The sequence below is a fragment of the Oncorhynchus clarkii genome, chromosome 28 (assembly GCF_045791955.1).
Source record: "Oncorhynchus clarkii lewisi isolate Uvic-CL-2024 chromosome 28, UVic_Ocla_1.0, whole genome shotgun sequence".
NCBI lineage: Eukaryota > Metazoa > Chordata > Actinopteri > Salmoniformes > Salmonidae > Oncorhynchus > Oncorhynchus clarkii.
Genome location: NC_092174.1, coordinates 2,563,639 through 2,588,434, shown reverse-complemented (window position 1 = coordinate 2,588,434; position 24,796 = coordinate 2,563,639). Strand labels below are relative to the sequence as shown.

At 41.5% G+C, this 24,796-nt stretch overlaps 1 protein-coding gene across 3 annotated transcripts in view; it reads right to left on the bottom strand.

The window, feature by feature from the left end:
- The window catches only part of LOC139386623 (adenylate cyclase 8 (brain)), a 265,143-nt gene that overhangs the window by 169,761 nt on the left and 70,586 nt on the right, over positions 1 to 24,796 (bottom strand). For all 3 annotated transcript variants that reach the window (XM_071132352.1, XM_071132353.1, XM_071132354.1), the window contains exon 2: positions 12,127 to 12,276. In XM_071132352.1, coding sequence (XP_070988453.1) covers positions 12,127 to 12,276 — 150 coding nt within the window. The remainder of the gene's footprint in view (positions 1 to 12,126; positions 12,277 to 24,796) is intronic.

Below are 24,796 nucleotides of genomic sequence, written 5' to 3'. Positions count from 1 at the left end.
CTTGGTAGATAATGCGGTCTACATTTGATTGTGAGGAATTCTAAATCAGGTGAACAGAAGGATTTGAGTTCCTGTATGTTTCTTTCATCACACCATGTCACGTTGGCCATGAGGCATACGCCCCCGCCCCTCTTCTTACCAGAAAGATGTTTGTTTCTGTCAGCGCGATGCGTGGAGAAACCCGTTGGCTGCACCGCTTCGGATAGAGTCTCTCCAGTGAGCCATGTTTCAGTGAAGCAAAGGACGTTACAGTCTCTGATGTCCCTCTGGAATGCTACCCTTGCTCGGATTTCATCAACCTTGTTGTCAAGAGACTGGACATTGGCAAGAAGAATGCTAGGGAGTGGTGCACGGTGTGCCCGTCTCCGGAGTCTGACCAGAAGACCGCCTCGTTTCCCTCTCTTTCGGAGTCGTTTTTTTGGGTCGCTGCATAGGATCCACTCCGTTGTCCTGTTTGTAAGGCAGAACACAGGATCCGCGTCGCGAAAAACATATTCTTGGTCGTACTGATGGTGAGTTGATGCTGATCTTATATTCAGTAGTTCTTCTCGACTGTATGTAATGAAACCTAAGATGACCTGGGGTACTAATGTAAGAAATAACACGTAAAAAAACAAAAAACTGCATAGTTTCCTAGGAACGCGAAGCGAGGCGGCCATCTCTGTCGGCGCCAGAAGTGAAATGTGTGTACTTTGGTGTGAAAAGTGCAAATCAATTCCAGAATAACAGCAAAGGACCTTGTGAAGATGCTGGAGTATCTATATCCACAGTAAATCCACAGTAAAACGAGTCCTATATCGATATAACCTGAATGGCCACTCAGCAAGAAAGAAGTCACTGCTCCAAAACCGCCATAAAAAAGCCAGGCTACGGTTTGCAACTGCATATGGGGACAAAGATCGTACTTTTTGGAGAAATGTCCTCTGGTCTGATGAAACAAAAATAGAACTGTTTGGCCATAATGACCATCATTATGTTTGGAGGAAAAAGGGGGAGGCTTGCAAGCCAAAGAACATCATCCCAACCGTGAAGCATGGAGGTGGCAGCATCATGTTGTGGGGGTGCTTTGCTGCAGGGGGGACTGGTGCACTTCACATAATAGATGGCATCATGAGGGTGGAAGATTATGTGGATAAATTGAAGCAACATCTCAAGACATCAATCAGGAATTTAAAGCTTGGTCACAAATCGGTCTTCCAAATGAACAATGACCCCAAGCATACTTCCAATGTCACGATCGTCGTATGGAGTAGACCAAAGCGCAGCGTGGTATGTGTTCATGATTATATTTTAATTAAAGAAAGCACTGAACATTAAATACAAAACAATAAACGAAAAACGACCGTGAAGCTATAAGAACTGAGCTAACAAGCAACATACATAGATAATCACCCACAAAGTACCCACAGAATATGGCTGCCTAAATATGGTTCCCAATCAGAGACAACGATAGACAGCTGCCTCTAATTGAGAACCAATCTAGGCAACCATAGACATTCCTTTCTAGGTAAATTGTAACAGCCCCATAAACATACAAAACCCATAGACAAGACAAAAAGCATACATCACCCATGTCACACCCTGACCTAACCAAAATAACAAGGAAAACAAAGAATACTAAGGTCAGGGTGTGACATCCAAAGTTGTGGAAAATGACTTAAGGACCACAAAGTCAAGGTATTGGAGTGGTCATCACAAAGCCCTAGCCCTCAATCCCATAGAACATTTGTGGGCAGAACTGAAAAAGCATGTGAAAGCAAGGAGGCCTACAAACCTGACTCAGTTACACTACCTCTGTCAGGAGGAATGGGCCAAAATGCACCCAACTATTTAAAGGCAATGCTACCAAATACTAATTGAGTGTATGTAAACTTCTGACCCACTGGGAATGTGATGAAAGAAATAAAATCTGAAATATTATTCTGACATTTCACATTCTTAAACTAAAGTGGTTATCCTAACTGACCTAAGACAGGGAATTTTTACTAGGACTAAATGTCACATAGTGAAAAATGGCATTTAAAAGTATTTGGCTAAGGTGTACGTAAACCTCAGACTTCAACTGTAGCTACATTTTTAAATATTACACATTTCTAATTTTGACAAAGTCCTTTCATTTCAAGTGTACAGATAGCTAGCTAGCTCGCTGGCTAAAGTTAAGTGCATGATCTTGTATTCTTAGTATCTCAGAGCCTGTTAGCTAGCTAACATTGAACCTGGTTGGTTAGCTAGTTTTTCAACTTTCAAAGCAGAATTACTTTCCCATTGTTCCTCAACTGTAGTGTATGATATACAATTTTCTAGCTCTGAGTCTCTACTTTAATCCAATGTAAAAAAACTGAATTTCAAATTTTGCTACATAAAATCGATTTGAGCCGGTTGGTCACATATTGCATGCTGTCTTTATCATATAGATCTGCCCAAAAAGGTCAATGCGTCTGGAATAGGAAGTCGTTGGCCACAAACATTTTGCTGTCTGAAAATAATGACAAAAAATTGGTCTCCTTGACTTGGTTGACTTGCACACAGCCAAAGGAGGATTACAATTGAGTTGATTTCATGACGCATTCATTATGACTTCTCTTTGTTCTTTTTTTGTGATTTTTTTAGAGATCAACAGCTGATCTTGAGTGCTACCAGAACCATATTCTAATGTACGCCAGCAAGCGTTTTTCCTTTTCACTATCAGTCTGAGGCCAGAACACTGCTGGCAGCACTATATTACAACTTCCACCAGGACAGACCAGACAGGCAGAACGCAGATGTAAGTCCCCATTCTATTTGAAGTCGATAGGGTATAGAAGGAAGTTTTGAACAACAGAACTTTTCAAGTCTGCCCCACGCACCTGTTCGAACTCACACATTGGCCAAACACATTTCCTGAATTGCTTACATCCTCTCTCTCTCCTTGCCTCCTTTTCAAAACCTATATTGGAGAAGACGGTCAGAGGGGAGTGACCCTGGACATTCTTCTATCATATACAATTGAGAAGTAGGCAAGGACATGGGATGCAAGACAAATGTTGTCATTGAATATAAACAGGTACTTCTAAGTGTATTTACAGTATATTGTAAACCATCCTATGTCCTTTCTCTAAACCATTGAGGGAGGAGATGCACAACCGTATTTGTTCTGTTGTACTCAGATTGCAAGATCTGTGACCTTACAAATTGTCCTTGAAAGTGCATATTTCACAACACAATGCAAATTATGTTGATTTATATCTATAGAAGACTGTATTAATAACAACCCACATACATACAAACCATTTTACACCAAGTACATTACAATGACATAATTTGAAAGAAGCAGTTTTATTTAGTTTTTGCACTACATAATTCTTTGCCCCTCATAGTAACAATTATATTTCTTCTGACTTATCTGTTGGAATACATCTCTAGATTAACTTTAAAGGCCCTGATGGACCAAGACCCCTGCTGCTGGACCTCTCTAAAGACCCCTCTCCTCCACTATCAAGCAACTAGGGGGCGACCTCCCTGCCTGCCTCCCAGTCCCAACACCAAAACTGATGCAGCACTTTCTCCATGTACCAGGCCACACACAAAGACTGATGACAGGAACATACACATGGACAGCTTAAACTCTGTTTGGCTGGCATAGCGAATGAATGGAAATTGATCTAATGCTGTGCAGAGGGCCTACAATGCCAGACCATTTTCATAGGTTTACTTTGCTCTGTAAACATGGTCTTACTTTTGAGAGTACATTTTTCATTAAAGGCCCACCGTCATCACATGATCACCCCATTCAATTTGCCAAAGGCTCGTCACAAAATGTGACATCACAACTTGCAAACAAATTATTGGTTTAGGAGTGATATGATTATAGCCTATTGAAACACAGAGCAGACCATCCCCATCCCCAAACCCCTTGCTGTACACCTGAACCTTATTTTGATTTAGATGGTGGTCGGTGGTGTACATGTGAGGTCATTTGAATGGGGTGATCAGGTGATGACAGTGGGCCTTTAAACAGTTAGTTCAGATTAAATCTATAGAGGTCTTTACACACCTAGATCCATCTATCTACGCTGCTATGTCTTACCTGGACCACATGTCAGCCATAGCTTTATTATAAGATGTTGTTGGCCTCTTTACCCTACACTAATCCTAAAATCCCTGTGTTCATGGGGCTATACCTGCCTCTAGGGGTGTATATTATGTCTGGGCTGACACACATATTTTATTTCTTGTTAGGTGACACAAGGTTCTGGATCATAGGTGTTTTTGATCTGGTTATATTCTGAATTTCTGTTGTAGCCAAGGGTTAACTTGCATTTGATCATGTTCACATTGCATCTGAAATCCTGGAATCAGCGAGTCGACTGCGACCCCCCAGGACGCACCTCTTTTGTTATTTCATTTGTAACGAAACCCAACACTGACCTCTTTTTGGTTCGAGTTGATCCAGATCCAATACTAATGATGATGCTTGTTCAGTAGAACCTTTCTGAAAACATTGTCCCTGCTACGACTAGCTAGCAGCTGACTACTCTGTTGTTTACATTCAAGCTCTCTCCCTCATGCCCAAGCGCTCTCTCTCGCATCTATGCACTCTCCCACAACCATAGACTGTTTATAAATAAACAACACAAGAAGCGGAGGGAAGCCTGGGGTCATGAACGACTCACTGATTACCACTTTAAATATGTTATTGCGTTTATTTGTCCATGGATAGTTATGTGTTTTATATCCCAGTCGAAAACACTTCTGGAATATCGGTACCCTAACCTAATAATTTCATGCCTTTGTCTTATTTCACATTTCACTGGACACCCCCATGTCTCCTTGAATAGCAAGGCTTGGAGTTAACTGTTGTTTCGAGGGTGACATTTCAACAGCAGAATTATGTCAACGGTAACCAATTTTCGACATAGACAAACCTTGTCTAAAAGTGTTCCTTAAGAAACTTTATCTCCGGAAAAAAACATATGCAAACAAATGAATGTGAAATATGTATTTATTCAAGCACACTCATATATATATAAAGAATACACTCTGACGTTTCCAAATCTGCAAAGATATTGCCTGTGAGTGCCCAGAACTGATGCTACAGGCGAAACCAAGATGAAATTTCAAACAGGAAATGACCCAGATTTTGAATGCGCTTTGTTCCAATGTCTCCTTATATGGCTGTGAATGCGCAAGGAATGAGCCTACACTTTCTGTCGTTTCCCCAAGGTGTTTGCAGCATTGTGACGTATTTGTAGGCATATCATTGGAAGATTGACCATAAGAGACTACATTTACCAGGTGTCCGCTGGGTGTCCTCCGTCGAAACTATTGCGTAATCTCCAGGTGCGTGCATTTTATCATTTGGTTCAGAGGAGAAACCAAACAGCCACGCGTGATTTATCATCGAATAGATATGTGAAAAACACCTTGAGGATTGATTCTAAACAACGTTTGCCATGTTTCTGTCAATATTATGGAGTTAATTTGGAAAAAAGTTTGCAGTTGTAATGACTGAATTTTCGTTTTTTTTTCTCAGCCAAACGTGATGAACAAAACGGAGCGATTTCTCCTACACAAATAATATTTTTGGAAAAACTGAACATTTGCTATCTAACTGAGAGTCTCCTCATTGAAAACATCCGAAGTTCTTCAAAGGTAAATTATTTTATTTGAATGCTTGTCTTGTTTTTGTGAAAATGTTGCCTGCTGAATGCTAGGCTTAATGCTATGCTAGGCTATCAATATGCTCAATGCTATTGAGCCCACACTACTACACTGTCTGAGCCAAGGACTACATGCTTTCAGTTAAGTTTTGATTACAATACTGGTGGGGTGAATATATTTTAATCGGACATTACATGATTTTCTGTTAACTAGTAAATAGTAGCCTACAACAAAGTGTGTTTAAATCATTTCTAACTTGTTAACAATTTCTGCTAGTTCGTTTTTGCTAACTGAGGAGCGTTAACTCACCTGTTTCCATACATGTTTTATTTTTAAAAGTTTCATACAATGAAGTTGATTATTCTAACTGCTTAACTATTTATCTGTACATGGAATTGTATTTGTTTATTTTTTACAGATTTTTTTCTAATCTTTACAGGAAAATGCCATGGGCAGTATCTGATGTGTGGAGACATTTCACTGCAGCTAATGTATAAGGAAAAGCTGTGTACATTTGCAAATACTGTGCCAAATGATATGTGAAGAATGCAACAAAGATGCAGAATCATCTGGCCAAGTGCATAAAGTTCCCTCAGCGCTCACAACAAGCAACCTCTGACAAAAGTCCCTCTACTTCTATTTGAGGTGAAAATGAAGAATCAGACACTTTATTGATAGCAACAGCCCATGGTCCTCCTGGAATCAGACGATTTATGACTCAATGGAGGAACGGATTCAGAGAAATGCTGATGAATGTCATGCTCGATCTGTGTATGAAACTGGTTCACATCTGATGCTCACAGGCAATGTGTGTTGGAAAATATTTCTGAATGTTCTTCGCCCAGCATACAGCCCTCCAACCAGACATGCCTTATCTACACATTTGCTGAGTGCAGAGTTTAACAGAGTTCAAGTGAAGGTCAAGAAAATCATAGAGAAAGCAGACTGTATTGCAATCATCTCTGATGGGTGATCGAATGTTTGTCAGAAAGGAATAATTAACTACATCATCTCCATCCCTCAACCAGTATTCTACAGGAGCACAGACACAAGGGACAACAGACACACCAGTCTCTACATTGCAGATGAGCTGAAGGCAGTCAATGACCTTGGACCACAGAAGGTATTTGCACTGGTGACAATGCTGCGAACATGAAGGCTGCTTGGTCTAAAGTGGAGGAGTCCTACCCTCACATCACACCCATTGGCTGTGCTTCTCTTGCATTTAATCTGCTCCTCAAGGACATCATGGCACTGAAAACAATGCATACACTCTACATGAAAGCCAAGGGTAATCAAGTTATAGCAGCAGTCTACCTTACCAAGCAAAGTGAGAAGAATAAGAGCACCAAATTGAAGCTGTCCATCAACACCCATTGGGGTGGTGTTGTCATCATGTTTGACATTCTCCTGGAGGGGAAGGTGTCTCTGGCCATATCACATTCTGCCGATATGGACAGCCCCATCAAGAGGATCCTCCTGCATGATGTATTTGGTGAGAGATTGGTAAGCAGCCTGAAACCTATAGCAGTAGCCATTGCACGGATTGAGGGAGACAATGCCATCCTGTCTGATGTTCAGACTCTGCTTGCAGATGTAAAATAAGAAATCCGTACTGCCCTGCCCACTTCACTGTTGCTCCAAGCAGATGAAACTGCAGTACTGAAATACATCAAAAAGCATGACGACTTCTGCCTGAAGCCCATATGTTGGACCCCAAGTATGCTGGCAAGAGCATCCTGTCTGTGGCAGAGATCAACAAGGCCTATGGTGTCATCACTATCATGTCTCGCCACCTTAACCTGGATGAGGGCAAGGTTCTTGGCAGTCTGGCGAAAAACACTTCCAAGCAAGGGCTTTGGGATGGAGATGCAATATGGAAGTTGTGCCAACATAGCTCATCAGCCACCTGGTGGAAGGGACTTTGTGGATCTGAGGCTCTTTCCCCTGTTGCCTCCAAATCCCACCAACATCAGCCACCTCAGAGTGCAACTGGTCCTTGTTTGGGAACACACACACCAAAGCACGCAACAGGCTGACCAATACAAGGGTTGAAAAATGGGTAGCCATTCAGGCAAATTTGAGGCTTTTTGAGCCTGACAACAAGCCATCCTCAACAAGGCTGGAAAGTGACATTGAAGATGAGGCTTCAGAGTCTGATGTTCAAGAGGTGGACATTGAGGAGGTCTAGGGAGAAGACATGAAAGGCTGAGAGGAAGACAACCAAAGCTTTAGTATCATTTTACAGATGTATGTTGAAAACATTTTTGGGGGATGCGATGGATCATTGGGGATCATTCATTATCCCTTTCTTTTGTTGTTCAATGAAATCATCACATGTGAAGAGTCAACTCATTTAATTAAACTTCAATTCGTAACTAAAATCTTAATTTTTTTCTATTGGAAGGATTTAATCTTTGAAATGATGTCGACTTATGATAAGGTAAAAGGTTTATGTTTCTTTCTCCATTTGATATATATATCCAATATATTGCATATATTTCCGTTAATTCCCACATAAAGTTTCCACCTCTGAATAGTCCCCAAAATGTGCAATCCTATTGTGATCACTGCTTAAAAGCACATTTCTGCAACATCAGTAAAGATGTGATCAATACATGTTGATTTAATTCCTCCAACTACCCTGGTAGGTTGACTGATAACCTGAAACAGGTTGCAGGCACTGGTTACAGTTTGAATTTTTTTCTTGAGTGAGCAGCTTTATGAAAGCCAGTCAATATTTAAAATCACCCAGAAAATATACTTCTCTGTTGATATCACATACTGTACATTATCAAGCATTTCACAGATACTGACTGTTAGCACTTGGTAGTCTATAGCAGTATCCCACAAGAATGAGCTTGAACCTGTAGCCATATTACTTCAACAGTATTTAACATGAGATCCTCTCTCAGCTTTACAGGAATGTGGTTCTGAATATAGACTGCAACACCGCCCTTGTTGGCATTTATGTCTTTTCGTTAGATGTTATAACCATGTATTGCTACCACTGTATCATCGAAAGTATTATCTGAGTGAGTTTAAGAGATAGTCAGAATATGAATGTCTGCTGCAAGCAAGTTATTGACCTCATGAACCTTATTTCTTAGGCTACATATGGGCTATTTTTAGCACTTTTCTGGGTTGCTTGATTGTTTTTAATGCTTTACTGGGAAGCTTATGTCGTTGTAATTATTCTAATCAAAGGAGAGACTTTGACATTTCTTCAAAACAATGTAACTTTATTCATTCCTGCAGTAATGGAGTGTTAACGGTCACCCAATGGTGTGGAGTTAAAGCCCAAATAAAACAGAACTCTTTATAGTATTCCTGGGTCCTTGTGATGAACAACAGATACGTGAAATTATACAAAGGTACATTGTGTTCTCATGCAACAGACATCAACATTTACATGGCGCCAAATATATGTCTCTAGTTCAATTACTTCTTGTTTATACAAAAATACTAATGCAACATAGGATACTAAGCCCTTCCCTCAGAATGATGGAGTCCAGTATTCATCTGCCATATAGGATAAATAAACTGTAGATTTGGTCTCCCTTGCACTGACAGACAGGCACTAATCATGGAATGGAATGTTGTCTTATCACCAAGCCATCGTAAATCGACTGTCAGCGTTAAATCTCAGTCACATGAGAGTTCTAAGACTCCTATTCTGTTGCCTCTAAGAAAAACAGACAGTGTGTGAATGTACTGATATATGCGTCACTGATACTTCCTGTTTAAGTTTTTGCTTGTAAGCAGGCATCAGGAGGATAGAGTAATGGTCAGATTTGCCAAATGGAGGCGAGCTTTGTATGCATCTCTGTGTGGAGTAAAGGTTATCTAGAGATTTTTTGTCTCTAGTTGCACAAGTGACATGCTGGTAGAAATGAGGTAAAACAGTTTTCCTGCATTAAAGTCACTAGAAGTCTCTGGGTGAGCATTTTCTTGTTTGCTTATGGCCCTATACAGCTCGTTGAGCATGGTTGTAGTGCAAGCATCGGTTTGTGGTGGTAAATAGACAGCTACGAAACTCTCTTGGTAAATAGCGTGTTCTACATCTTATCATGAGGTATTCCAACTCAGGCGATCAGAACCTCAAGATTTCCTTAATATTAGAGATTGTGCACCAGTTGTTGTTAATAAAAAAGACACACCCCCTCCTCTGAACTTCCACGACGCAGCCGTTCTGTCATGCAGATGTATAGAAAAACCAGCTAGATTTATATGTACCATGTCCTTGTTTAGCCACGACTCGGAGAAACATAAGATATAACAGTTCTTCAGATCACATTGATAGAAAAGTCTTGAACGGAGCTCATCCATTTTATTCTCCAGTGATTGCACGTTTGTCAATAGAATGGAGGGTAAAGGCGATTTATCCACTCTCCGACGTAGTCTCATCAGGTATCCCGCAAGCCAGGCTCTATAGTTTCAGTGATTTGGGCCTGGTCCGGGATAATCAATTTGGGCCTGGTCTGGATGCTAGTCTTTTGCCTCCGACTCATTGAAGTTGAAATTCTCATCCAAATGGAAGTCAGTGATAGCTGTTCCGTTGTTCAGAAGCTCTTTTCAGTCATAGGAAACGATGGCGGAAACATTACGTACAAGAAAAGTTAAGATCACCGCCCAAAAATACACAAAATAGCACAAATGATCAGGAGCCCGTAAAATGGACTGCTTTCCTTCTGGCGCCATTATATAAGAACAGGTGCCCTTCTTTCCAAAGCATTGGAAAACCTCCTTGGTCACTGCTCGATGAGGGACCCAATAGATAATTGTATGTGTGGGGTTACAAAGATGAGGTAGTCAGTCATTCAGAAGATGTTAAACACAGTCCATGTGACTTGTTAAGCACATTTTTACCCCTGAACTTATTTAGGCTTGCCATAACAAAAGGGGTTGAATACTTAAGACATTTCAGCTTTTCATTAACATTACAAAAAACATAATTCCACTTTGATATGAGGTATTGTGTGTAGGCCAGTGACAAAAATATTAAATACAACATTTGCAAATTAACCCATTTAAAATTCAGGCTGTTACACAACAAAATGTGAAAAAAGTCAAAGGTATGAATACTTTTTGAAGGCAGTGTAGATGCCAAAGCTACAAAAGAGCAAAATGAGATCATCTGAAAATAACTAGGTAAGATACTCAAGTGAGAGACTGGAGTGGAGCCTTCCTCTCTTTCCTTCCTCAAACAACTCCACAGAACCGTCTTTGTTTTGGCGACGGTTTTAGTTTTGCGACGAGACTGCCGCTGAGAAAACAGGGGAGACAGAAGAACTAACACTAATTGCTAATTGTCTTGCAGAGGTGAAGAGCACACCTCCCAGTACTAATTGCTGATTGCCTAAGAGAGGATAAACCACTCCCCCTCCAATACAGCCACTGATTACGAAGACAACAACAGTCATACATTGAAAAGAAAAGTGTGATAAATAAAAACATATACCAATTTAATTTAAGGACCAAAAAACTGACAGCTGTGCCATATAAATTGCTAAATAGTTGGGAAGAGATTTTCGATGTACCCATTCCATGGCACATGGTTTATGAATTAATACGCAAAACAACGCCGGACGCAAAACTTCACATTTTTCAATTTAAATTACTATACAAAATTCTTGCAACTAATATAATGTTATATACATGGGGGATACAATCTTCCAAGCTCTGCAGATTCTGCTGTGAGGAGGCAGAGTCATTAGATCATTTATTTTGGTATTGTTCATATGTAGCTCGTTTTTGGTCACAGGTCCAGGAATGGCTGAAGAATTGCAACATTTGCCTAGAACTAACGCTGCAGACAGCAATACTGGGTGATTTGAAAAGCTATAGTCAATCAATCAATAATATAATAATTGTTTCAGCAAAAAAAGTATTTTTTATTTACAATCTGTAATAGCTATGAGAATAGAACGATTCAATTTGTTTGTGAAGCATCACAGCACAGTTGAAAGATATATGGCAAATACAAATCCAAAATGGATGATGTTGAGAGATAGATGGGAGAGGTTGAATGGAGCTCAAGGGTGGGACTAATAGCAAGATAAACCATGTAAAACATATGGGGTCTGTAAAATGAATATATGTTCAGAACTTAAATTGCCCTGCCCCTTAATCCTGGTTAATGTGTCAACAATCATCTGCAAATTATGAGCAGTCAGCAGTTCACCCACCAAGTAGGCTACTTGGAAGGCAGGCAGCACGTAAAGTAGATTTCCCTAGCTAGCAGAAAGACAGTACTAGACGACAACAGATAGACAAAAGAAGTATACTTCTCACTCCTGGAGATAGGTTAACCCAAAAGGTTTCTTCAAAAGGTTCTCCTATGGGGACAGCCGAAGAACCTTTTAAGGTTCTAGGTAGCGCCTTTTCTTCTAAGACTGTATGGTTGTATGTCTTACAGTGACTGTTTTCTTTCAGTCATTTGTTACATACATAATCCTTTCGGTGGACCAAGACCAATGGTTTTACCTGTCTCTGGTTCTCTGTCTCCAGACGGAGCCTGGCCTCGATGCACCTCCTGGTCTCCAGGAAGGCCTGGCGCTGGGCACGGTCCGACAAGTAGCTGATAAAGATCCCAGCCGTGTTCATACACATGAACAACACTGCCTGGGCCACCACCTGAGGGAGACATAGAGAAGAACATTGAACATGGCTCAACAGGCTTATTAGTTGTAACACACATCACTTTTCATGGGTTATAAAAATCCATGTAATGATGAAGTACACACTCATTGTTGGTCGACAATACAGGCTTCTGATGTTGATCTACGTGCGATCAAAATGTTTTTAACCAATAAAGGTATTTGTTGGAGCATATGAGCATTTACTTCCAACACTGAAGAAGGCACCATTGCTGCAGCATATGTGCGTACGGGCTCCCGACTGGCGCAGCAGTCTTAGGCATTGCATTTAAATGCTAGAGGCATCACTACAGACCCTGGTTTGATCCTGAGCAGTATCACAACCGGTTGTGATCGGGAGTCATAGGTTAGGGGAAGGTTTGGCTGGGGTAGTAAAATAAGAATTTGTTCTTAACTACCTTGCCTAGTTAAACAAAGGTTAAAATTACACTGGTCACAATAAGAAAAAAAAGTATTTGATTAGGTACTGCAAAAATACTTTACTAATGACTACTAAATTGTTTATTAATGTGGGAGTACCACACCAGTTGGTGTTACCTCTGACCATAGGCCCTTGGACAGGAAGAGCCATCATGGACACCGGGTCATCAATGACAAGCTATGGAAGGAGGTGAGAACGGTCCACAAGACAACATGAAGCCTTGGACAGAAGGTCCATTGTATCTGGCTGATGATGAGGCTAAATGACCACACGGATGGAGTGAAGTTGAGTGCCGCCTGTTTAACCACTCCTATAGGATTCCTTCTGTTATTCTGCCTTCCAAGACCCTTGCTTTTCCTGTCATGTTGGGAATAGATTTAATGTACTTCAGTGGTGTCCAGATTGACAGAGCTCACCCAAAACTGCCTTCCCCATCTCTGATGAGGCCATGTGGAAGGCCCAAAAGGATGATCCAGAAGTACAGGCTCTGTACCAGATCATCCTGGAAGATGTAGAACATGCTGCAACATTTCCATGAAGACCCGTTAGCTGGTCATTCCGGCAAGTTCAAAACCTACAAGTGGTTGCAAACACTACTGTACTGTCCAAATCAGAACCTGGATGTAAAGTCACACACCCGAAACTGTCAGGTTTGTCAAATGTACAAAACAGAAGTCTGCCGGCAAGTTGCAGCAAACAGTGTTTACCCTACCTTTGTAAATGTTAAGGAGTATATTTGATGGGTCCAATTCCTAGAAGCTCGAATCAGAATGTTTACATGCTTGTTTTTGTTTTTGTTGTGGAGCTATTTGTCCTTCGCCGCGCCACAGCGAGGACAATCTCTAACATCCTCACGAAAGAGATCCTGACACACTAGGGAGTGCCTAATTACATCCTGTCTGACCAATTCCTGAAACAGAAGTTGACCACGGACTATCACTCACAGACCAACCTCAAAGAGAGGGTACATCGAACCTTGAAGACGATGGTTGTAGGGACCCAGCACAAACACTGGGACAAGCACCTTCACGAGTTCTGAGTTCTTGCTGTGCAAGAGTCCACTGGAGAGCTCAAACTGAGTCGTCCCCTCCGAGGACCCTTGTACATGATGCTACAGCCCCAAAAAGTTACTCAGGACTTGGCATGATATGACCGGATCCAATAACAATTCATAGGATTACCATTAAAAGCCAAGTCTCCGTTGTTCTCTGCTGTTTTTCTCAACTGGAGTTTTAGTGACAGACTAAACTGACTGACAACTTTTACCATAGGGTATTTCATTTGTTTTCCTTGTGATTTACACTGTATCGTGTGGGGTTTTATCAATTTGATGTTACTGTAGGCCTATTGTGAATCCAAATAATGTACAGTGCCTTGCGAAAGTATTCGCCCCCCTTGAACTATGCGACCTTTTGCCACATTTCAGGCTTCAAACATAAAGATATAAAACTGTATTTTTTTGTGAAGAATCAACAACAAGTGGGACTCAATCATGAAGTGGAACGACATTTATTGGATATTTCAAACTTTTTTAACAAATCTAAAACTGAAAAATTGGGCGTGCAAAATTATTCAGCCCCTTTAGTTTCAGTGCAGCAAACTCTCCCCCAGAAGCTCAGTGAGGATCTCTGAATGATCCAATATTGACCTAAAATGACTAATGATGATAAGTACAATCCACCTGTGTGTAATCAAGTCTCCGTATAAATGCACCTGCACTGTGATAGTCTCAGAGGTCCGTTAAAAGCGCAGAGAGCATCATGAAGAACAAGGAACACACCAGGCAGGTCCGAGATACTGTTGTGAAGAAGTTTAAAGCCGGATTTGGATACAAAAAGATTTCCCAAGCTTTAAACATCCCAAGGAGCACTGTGCAAGCAATAATATTGAAATGGAAGGAGTATCAGACCACTGCAAATCTACCAAGATTTGGCCGTCCCTCTAAACTTTCAGCTCATACAAGGAGAAGACTGATCAGAGATGCAGCCAAGAGGCCCATGATCACTCTGGATGAACTGCAGAGATCTACAGCTGAGGTGGGAGACTCTGTCCATAGGACAACAATCAGTCGTATATTGCACAAATCTGGCCTTTATGGAAGAGTGGCAAGAAGAAAGCCATTTCTTAAAGATATCCATAAAAAGTGTTGTTTAAAGTTTGCCACAAGCCACCTGGGAGACACACCAAACATGTGGAAGAAGGTGCTCTGGTCAGATGAAACCAAAATTGACCTTTTTGGCAACAATGCAAAACGTTATGTTTGGCGTAAAAGCAACACAGCTCATCACCCTGAACACACCATCCCCACTGTCAAACATGGTGGTGGCAGCATCATGGTTTGGGCCTGCTTTTCTTCAGCAGGGACAGGGAAGATGGATGGAGCCAAATACAGGACCATTCTGGAAGAAAACCTGATGGAGTCTGCAAAAGACCTGAGACTGGGACCGAGATTTGTCTTCCAACAAGACAATGATCCAAAACATAAAGCAAAATCTACAATGGAATGGTTCAAAAATAAACATATCCAGGTGTTAGAATGGCCAAGTCAAAGTCCAGACCTGAATCCAATCGAGAATCTGTGGAAAGAACTGAAAACTGCTGTTCACAAATGCTCTCCATCCAACCTCACTGAGCTCGAGCTGTTTTGCAAGGAGGAATGGGAAATGTGCAAAACTGATAGAGACATACCCCAAGCGACTTACAGCTGTAATCGCAGCAAAAGGTGGCGCTACAAAGTATTAACTTAAGGGGGCTGAATAATTTTGCACGCCCAATTTTTCAGTTTTTGATTTGTTAAAAAAGTTTTCAATATCCAATAAATGTCGTTCCACTTCATGATTGTGTCCCACTTGTTGTTGATTCTTCACAAAAAAATACAGTTTTATATCTTTATGTTTGAAGCCTGAAATGTGGCAAAAGGTCGCAAAGTTCAAGGGGGCCGAATACTTTCGCAAGGCACTGTATTGTAGTGTGGCCAGGAGTGTTATGGTGCTGAGTTTGGTATGGTACTTGTTTTACACACTGTTAATTGAGGACAATTGTGTGACTGAGGTCACCTGGGGTACACTCAACCATTTACCAGGCTGGGACATTTACAAGTGAACCTATTCCTCAAATTTGCTAAATGCTAATTATGACAAAAAAATAAATCAAAGTGCTTTAAAATAGGCAAAATTGATAATTAACTGTAATGAAAAAACAGACTGACCAATAAAGACTCAACTTAAAAAAAGACCTGTGGTCTAAAGTGCACGAAGAGAACGTACATAAACCACAAATCAGCTGACAGGAACGGACGTCACAGCGAGACTATAAGGGGAGTGGCCAGTTCAATTCTCTGTTCTAAGAGAATGCCAAACATCAATTTGAAATACAAACAATAATAATATAAAGTTTCGATATACTGATCCGGTTTTTAAATTCAAAGCATTACTTTAGCATTAACAGCACACAACATTATTGTATACCATTTACTTGGCTATTTTAAACTCGGCAAGGGAAAAATATTTTCCCTGGCGGTGAACATTTTAAAACCCCCCTCCAGAACCATATTTTAACATTGGGAATCAGGTCGGACCTCCTTTACTAGAACACAGCGGCATCCATGCTGCAGACATGGTTCGGGAAACTCTCCAGAGTTTAATGAACACGAGGGGAGAGAGAGAGCTGGTTTCAAGCGCAGGGTACAGCAGGTGTTTCTTGGTAAAGGACCACAGGGGGAAGCAGGTAGCTGGGTCCAGGGGAAGGCAGAAGGTCATATACACAGGGGGTCCAGAAAAACAACAGTACAGACAGAGAAAAGGCTAGTAACGTCATCCGGGAGATCAGGCAATAGGTTGATAACAGGAAGTCCAATAGGCTAAAGTACAGGCAGGGAATAGGCTGTTAGTGAGGCAGGCCAAAACAATCATACAAGGGAGGATTACATTTTTTAAAATGTTACCTTTATTTATACAGGTTTTTCTCATTGAGATAATATCTCTTTACCAAGACCGACCTGGTCCAATAGCAGCAGGGGGAACAACGTTTCAGACAAAACAACTTACATACACTAACACAACATTAAACAAAACTATAAACACACATACAGTACAAAAAAAACATTTGACATTAAAAACATTACGGGACAACCACCGCTCCGACTAGAAGTGTGTCACATAACAAACAATACCTCACAGTGATGGGGTGCAAAGAACTGAACTAAATAGTGTGTGATGATGACATATAGGTGTGTGAACAGGTGATCAGAAAACAGGTGATTGGGATCTGGAGAGTGAGCTGCGTTCAGGGGATCTATGTTTTTGAGAGTGTAAGCTGGAAAGTGGGCTGGATAGTGAACTGTGTTCAGGGGATCTACATGTTTGAGTGTGAGTTGGAAGCAGACGTTACACTGAGACACAGAGGTGAATTATACCAGTCACTGTTACTACATATACAACGGGTGGTTCTAATCTTGAATGCTGATTTCATTAAAACCGCATTCCAGCCGGTGTCTATTCCACAAGTTACCACCGGTTAAATCTATGATGATAAAATTCCTATTTACTCTGTTCCATCAGATTGCGCAATCTACTGTCAGCCAGGCAATTTATAAACTTGATCCCCACTATAAAAAGCATCTAAACATTACCTCACATTTCTTTTAAAATAACATTTAGTTTTCAACAGCAGAGATGTGTTGAACCTTGTCAGGCTTTCCAACTTCAGTTTAAAGTGATTGTGCTAGCTGTGTTGTTGGCTAGCTCCTCTGAACAACAGTGTCCTGATGAGAGAACACATTTTCTATGCCAGGTGAAATCGCGCCTCATTAGCTCATTGTTATGTATGTTTCAAATAAATGTCACTGGAAAACAGCTTAAACAAATGCAAATGCAGCTACTGTTGTGTGACGTGACTGTAACTTAGCTGTAGTTGGCTAGCTACTGTGGTTCCTCCTTTAAAATTTGCAAGCTTACACCACGGGACTTAGATGTCATTTGTGGTTTAGTACGGTACCCTACGTCACCATTTCATTGCTCCAGACCAGCGCAAGGGGGAGTTAGAGCACTGATTATGCTTTTGGGTCCTACTGTGTCTCTAACTGACAATGAATGGGCGACATAAACCTACATATAAACTGATAATTGTGCACAACTTCAGTATTACTTACTAAAACTGTTGTTACACTGAGGTTTTTACTATTTTATTTTGATAGGGTTATTTTGCTCTTACTGTAGTAGTGTAGCCCACTCCCGACCGGTCACATTATACAGCGCCTGAGTGGTGCAATGGTCTTAGACACTGCATATCAGTACAAGCTGTATTGCTACAGATGCTAGTTCAATACCTGTGCTGACCTCGACTGGGAGACCCACTGTAGGTTTTTGGTTTCTCTTCCTCTAAAAACAGAAATAAATAATTCTAAAAAACAAACTGGCTTTATTTACAAATTACTAACAATGTCTCACCCCATGTTCAAGAATGGTCTTTTTCTTGCTCATTTTACGTTATTAGTCCACGTGTGACAAAACTAGAGCCTGTAGGTCCTGCCTTGTTGATAGTGTTGTATTCTGAATATAGCCTAATGTTCTATTCTGTACGTAAAACCAAGACACTCCATTTAGTATATTTTACGTTTGGTGTGGTTAGGTAACACAGATTTCTATTTCAATTTATTATGGATCTCCATTAGTTCCTGCCAAGGCAGCAGCTATTCTTCCTGGGATCCAGCTAAATAAAAGCAGTTATACAATTTTAAAAACAATAAAATACATTCACAACACATTAAGTGTGTGCCCCCAGGCCCCTACTCTACTACCACATGTCTACAACACAAAATCCATGTGTGTGTGCATGTGTCTGTGCCAATGTTCGTGTTGCTTCACAGTCCCCGCTGTTCCATAAGGTGTATTATTATGTTTTTATCTCATTTTACTGCTTAAAATAGTTTTAAAAAAATGAAAAAAGGTTGGTTGGCCAGGGTGGTTTGGTGGTCGTTTAACACAAATGTATAGCAACCCAAAGGTCATCAAGGACAACTTTTGCAACTTTTCAACTGCTTACTTTTTTTAGCTACTTTGTAACTACTTAGCATGTTAGCTAACCCTAACCTTAAACCTTTTAGCTAATCCTTCCCCTAACCTTAATGCTTTAACCTAATTCCTAAACTTAACCCCTAACCCTCGCTAACGTTAGCGAGCTAGCTAATGTTAGCCACCTAGCTAGAATTCGTATCATACTCTTTGCAAATTCGTAACATATTGTACATTTAGAAAATCCATTAAATCTGTGTACGTTTTGCAAATTTGTAAAATATTGTATGTTTGCTAATTCCTAACATGTAATTCGTAACATCATATGGAATGGTTGCTGGCCATCCACATATTAATACGAAATGCACTGAGACCAGGTTGTACAGGCAGGTATGATGACTGACATGTTTGGCAAGGTAGTTCCAGCACCACTCAACAAAATGCTGATAAGGATATATGTAACGGCTGTGTAACGGCTGTATATGTAACGGCTGTGAATGACAAAAGAAGATTAAAGTGTACACATTGTTATCCAGGGCCTGTGTGTCAGATGTCTCTACTTCTCTCTGTGGCTGTATCATCAATGCTCCCACCTCTCATGATACTACCTAGCATCTAAAGCTGTGGAAGACCTTCGCCCAAGAACTGCCAGATACCTACGTTTGTTTTGTTAAATCATTTTATGTTTATTTTGTTTTTAAAAGGGACTTTGAGGTCCTACTTGTAATGAAAATGGTGATATAAAAGACATGTATTATTATTTTATTATTAGCACAATGTAAAGAATGGTTTATTCTACATGGAATTGTTACATTTGAAAGTTATCAAAACACTTTGTTCAAATTGCACTAGTATTAGATTACTCTGTAGGCTACTCACCAATGCAAAGCTTCCTCCTGGAGGAAGCTTTGAATTGGTCATACTGCAGTGTGGTATGAGAATAGTGCCATCCTCATGCATCTCACATCTGCCTGTAGTTACACATCTGCCTGCTGGACCCATGGGTTGAGGCAAACTCTGTCATATCCAGGATGGATTGTCATGCACTCCACCCCTCCTGCCACCTGACTTCACGTGTCCATAACCTGTAATACATTACATAGATGGAAGGGACTTCAACAACCACTGGAGACTTGAAGTCAGAACCTCACCCAGAAAGCTGTGAATGTCAGTGTCTGGTTAGACAGCCAAATCCTTAGAAATTTGTAAATAGACAAATAGAATGCCATGCTACACTGAAGAAAAATATAAACATTTTAAAAGATTTTACAGAGTTACAGTTCAAATCAGTCAAATTAAATACATTCATTAGGCACATATACCTTTAAAGCCAGGTAAGGGCATGGTTCAGAAAACCAGTCAGTAACTGATGTGGCCACCATTTGGCTAATGCAGTGCGACACATTCCCTTCACATAGTTGATCAGGCTGTTGATTGTGGCCTGTGGAGCGCTGTCCCACTCTTCAATGGCTGCGCAAAGTTGCTTGATATTGCCGGAAACTGGAACACGCCGTTGTATACATCGATCCAGAGCACTCCAAACATGCTCATTGAGGGACATTTCTGGTGATTATGCAGGCCATGGAAGAACTGGGGCATTTTCAGCTTCCAGGAATTGTGTACAGATCCTTGAGACATGGGGCCGTGCATTATCAAGCTGAAACATGAGGCAATGGCGGCGGATGAATGGCACGTCATTGGGCCTCAGGATCTCGTCACAGTATCTCTGTGCACTCTATTTGCCATTTATAAAATATAATTGTGTTTGTTGCCCGTAGCTTATGCCTGCAGTGGTCTAAGGCACTGCATCTCAGTGCAAGAGGTGTCACTACAGTTCCTGGTTTGATTCCAGGCTGTATCACATCCAGACGTGATTGGGAGTCCCATAAGGCGGCACACAATTGGCACAGCAATGTCCGGGTTTGGCCGGGGTAGGCCGTCATTGTAAATAAGAATTTGTTCTTAACTGACTTGCCTAGTTAAATAAAAGTTAAAATAAAACATACCATAATCCCCCACCACCAACGTCTGCCATCTGCCCGGTACAGTTGAAATCGGGATATATCCATAAAGAGCACACTTCTCCAGTGTGCCAGTGGCCATCAAAGGTGAGCTTTTGTCCACTGAAGTCAGTTACGATGCCAAACTGCAGTTAGGTAAAGACCCTGGTGAGGACGAGCATGCAGATGAGCTTCACTGAGACGGTCTATGCAGAAATTATTAGGTAGTGCAAAACCCACAGTTTCATCAGCTGTCCGGGTGGCTGGTCTCAGATGAGCCCACAGGTGAAGAAGCCAGATGTGGAGGTCGTGGGCTGGTGTGGTCTGTGGTTATGAGGCCGGTTTTAGGTACTGCCAAAAACGACATTGGAGGCGGCTTATGGTACAAAAGAGAACATGAAATTCTCCGGGAAGAGCTCTGGAGGATATTCCTGCAGTCAGCATGCCAATTGCACACTCCCTCAAAACTTGAGACATCTGTGGCATTATGTTCTGTGACAAAACTGCACATTTTAGAGTGGCCTTTTACTGTCTCTAACACAAGTTGCACCTGTGTAATGATCATGCTGTTTAATCAGCTTCTTGATATGCCAAGACTGCCAGGTGGATGGATTAGCTTGACAAGGGAGAAACACTCACTAACAGGAATGTAAACTAATTTGTGCCGAAAATTTGAGAGAAATAAGCTCTTGGGAACATTTCTGGGATCTTTCATCCCCCTTTTTGCAAGGGTCTGAATACTTATGTAAAAAAGATATTGGATTGTTTTACTCTTTTATTTTTTGCTAACATTTCTGAAAAGTTGTTTTTGCTTTGTCATTATGGGATATTGTGTGTAGACTGAGGAAACAAAATCATTTAATGCATTTTTAAATAAGGCTGTAGTGTAACAAAATGTGGAAAAAGTTTATTGGTCTGAATACTTTCCGAATGCACTGTAAGCCAGATAGGCCTACCACATACATGCCCTTCAGACAGACATGGCAGCTCTGCTTCTAGATCTTAAGCAACCTTGAAGAATTGTGTTTTTCTGTCGTATTTCTTATATTATTAGCCCAGAATATTTTGCCGTTGTTACATACAGACAGAAATAACTTTTGGATACAAATTGGCGGTAACTCAACCAGAAATACCAATGTCCTGAATTGGATCCGGAGAACAGGTATTCGGAGTGGACTTCTAGTCCAACTCAGGAGGCGTGCACACCATCCACCGCTTCCGAGTATATTACTCACTAATGTTTGGTTACTGGACAATAAAGTAGACGAGCTCAGGGCGAGGATCGCCTTCCAGAGACATCAGGGACTGTAACATACTCTGCTTCACGGAATCATGGCTCTCTCCGGATATACTGTCCCCATCCACACAGCCAGCTGGGTTCTCATTTAGGGATAAAGAACTACCCGGGAAGAAGAAAGGCAGTGGTGTATGTTTCATGATTAATTACTCATGGTTTGATTGTGATAACTTACAGGAACTCAAGTCCTTTTGTTCACCCAACCTAGAATGCCTCACAATCCAATGCCAACCTTTTTAACTCTCAAGAGAATGCTGGTGAGCAGCAACATATGAAGACGCGTTTTCTCGGTGCTCCGATCCAGGGCGAACAATTTACTATTAATACTTGACCAACACCTCCCCCACCGTGTTCATTTTGTAACATTTCATATGAAATCGAACCCAATTTACTAATCTGACATTTTTGGCCTTTTAATCGTAAAATGTCGAGACGACAACGTCCGCGAGCCACAAAGGAGCAGGCCTCTGCTGAAGCCTTGGGCTCACCTGACACGGACTCTGATCCTCCCCGACCTAGACACGGTAATGGCGGCTATCATTAAATCTGAACAGACTGTGCTGGCTAAGGTGGAGTCACTATCCAACGACCTATCTGCACAAATAGTTATTCTCGCCACCGAGGTCAACATAAAGATTGACTCCATTAACGAAGACTTGGCGAGACATGACACCCGTCTGACTAGCCTGGAAGATGGGGCAAGTATTACTCTGACAAAGTGGTGACACTGGAAGAGCAAGTCACCTGGCTGTCATCAGATGTCGTCAAACTCACTACCAAGGTTGAGGACCTCGAGAACAGAGAGCCGGAACGGTCAAATTTTTGACGTGAGAGAGGGACTCGAGACCGTAGGCGGAATCCGGCCAACCCTGTCCATAGCCAAACTGCCACAGGAAATTCTAGGCCTCGATCATGCCCCCACCCTTGATCGTGCGCAAAGAAGCATACAGTCCACACCGAAGAATGGGGAGCTGCCCAGACCCATAGTGGTTAAATTATACTACCTTCAGGAGAAGGATGTAAGGGCAAATCAATCCCAGAACAACAGCAAAGGACCTTGTGAAGGTGCTGGAGGAAACAGGTACAAATGTATCTATATCCACAGTAAAACAAGTCCTATAGCAACATAACCTGAAAGGCTGTTCAACAAGGAAGAAGCCACTGCTCCAAAACCACCATAAAAAAGCCAGGCTAAGGTTTGCAACTGCACATGGGGAGAAATATCAAACTTTTTGGAGAAATGTCCTCTGGTCTTGTGAAGGTGGTAAATGACCTTTTAATTGCATCAGACCGAGGCTCTGCATCTGTCCTCATGCTCCTAGACCTTATAGTGCTGCTTTTGATACCATTGATCACCACATTCTTTGAGAGATTGGAAACCCAAATTGGTCTACACGGACAAGTTCTGGCCTGGTTTAGATCTTATCTGTCGGAAAGATATCAGTTTGTCTCTGTGAATGGTTTGTCCTCTGATAAATCAACTGTAAATGTTGGTGTTCCTCAAGGTTCCGTTTTAGGACCACTATTGTTTTCACTATATATTTTACTTCTTGGGGATGACATTCGAAAACATAATGTTAACTTTCACTGCTATGCGGATGACACACAGCTGTACATTTCAATGAAACATGGTGAAGCCCCAAAATTGCCATCGCTCGAAGCATGTGTTTCAGACATAAGGAAGTGGATGGCTGCAAAATTTCTACTTTTAAACTCGGACAAAACAGAGATGCTTGTTGTAGGTCCCGAGAAACAAAGAGATCTTCTGTTGAATCTGACAATTAATCTTAATGGTTGTACAGTCGTCTCAATTAAAACTCTGAAGGACCTCGGCGTTACTCTGGACCCTGATCTCTCTTTTGAAGACCATTTCAAGGACAGCTTTTTTTCCATCTACGTAACATTGAAAAATCAGAAACTTTCTGTCCAAAAAATTATGCAGAAAAATGTATCCATGCTTTTGTCACTTCTAGGTTAGACTACTGCAATGCTCTACTTTCCGGCTACCTGGATAAAGCACTAAATAAACTTCAGTTAGTGCTAAATACGGCTGCTAGAATCCTGACTAGAACCAAAAAAATTGATCATATTACTCCAGTGCTAGCCTCCCTACACTGGCTTCCTGTCAAAGCAAGGGCAGATTTCAAGGTGTTACTGCTAACCTACAAAGCATTTCATGGGCTTGCTCCTACCTATCTTTCTGATTTGGTCCTGCCGTACATACCTACACGCCGTACATACCTTGCTCTGGAGCAACAAACCACCCTTGCTGTCTCTGCCTGGCCGGTTCCCATCTTTCCACTGGGATTCTCTGCCTCTAACCCTATTACAGGGGCTGAGTCACTGGCATACTGGGGCTCTTTCATACCGTCCCTAGGAGGGGTGCGTCACTTGAGTGGGTTGAGTCACTGATGTGATCTTCCTGTCTGGGTTGGCACCCCCCCTTGGGCTGTGCCGTGGCGGAGATCTTTGTGGGCTATACTCAGCCTTGTCTCAGGATGGTAAGTTGGTGGTTGAAGATATCCCTCTAGTGGTGTGGGGGCTGTGCTTTGGCAAAGTGGGTGGGGTTATATCCTTCCTGTTTGGCCCTGTCCGGGGGTGTCCTCGGATGGGGCCACAGTGTCTCCTGACCCCTCCTGTCTCAGCCTCCAGTATTTATGCTGCAGTAGTTTGTGTCGGGGGGGGGGTAGGGTCAGTTTGTTATATCTGGAGTACTTCTCCTGTCCTATTCGGTGTCCTGTGTGAATTTAAGTGTGCTCTCTCTCTCT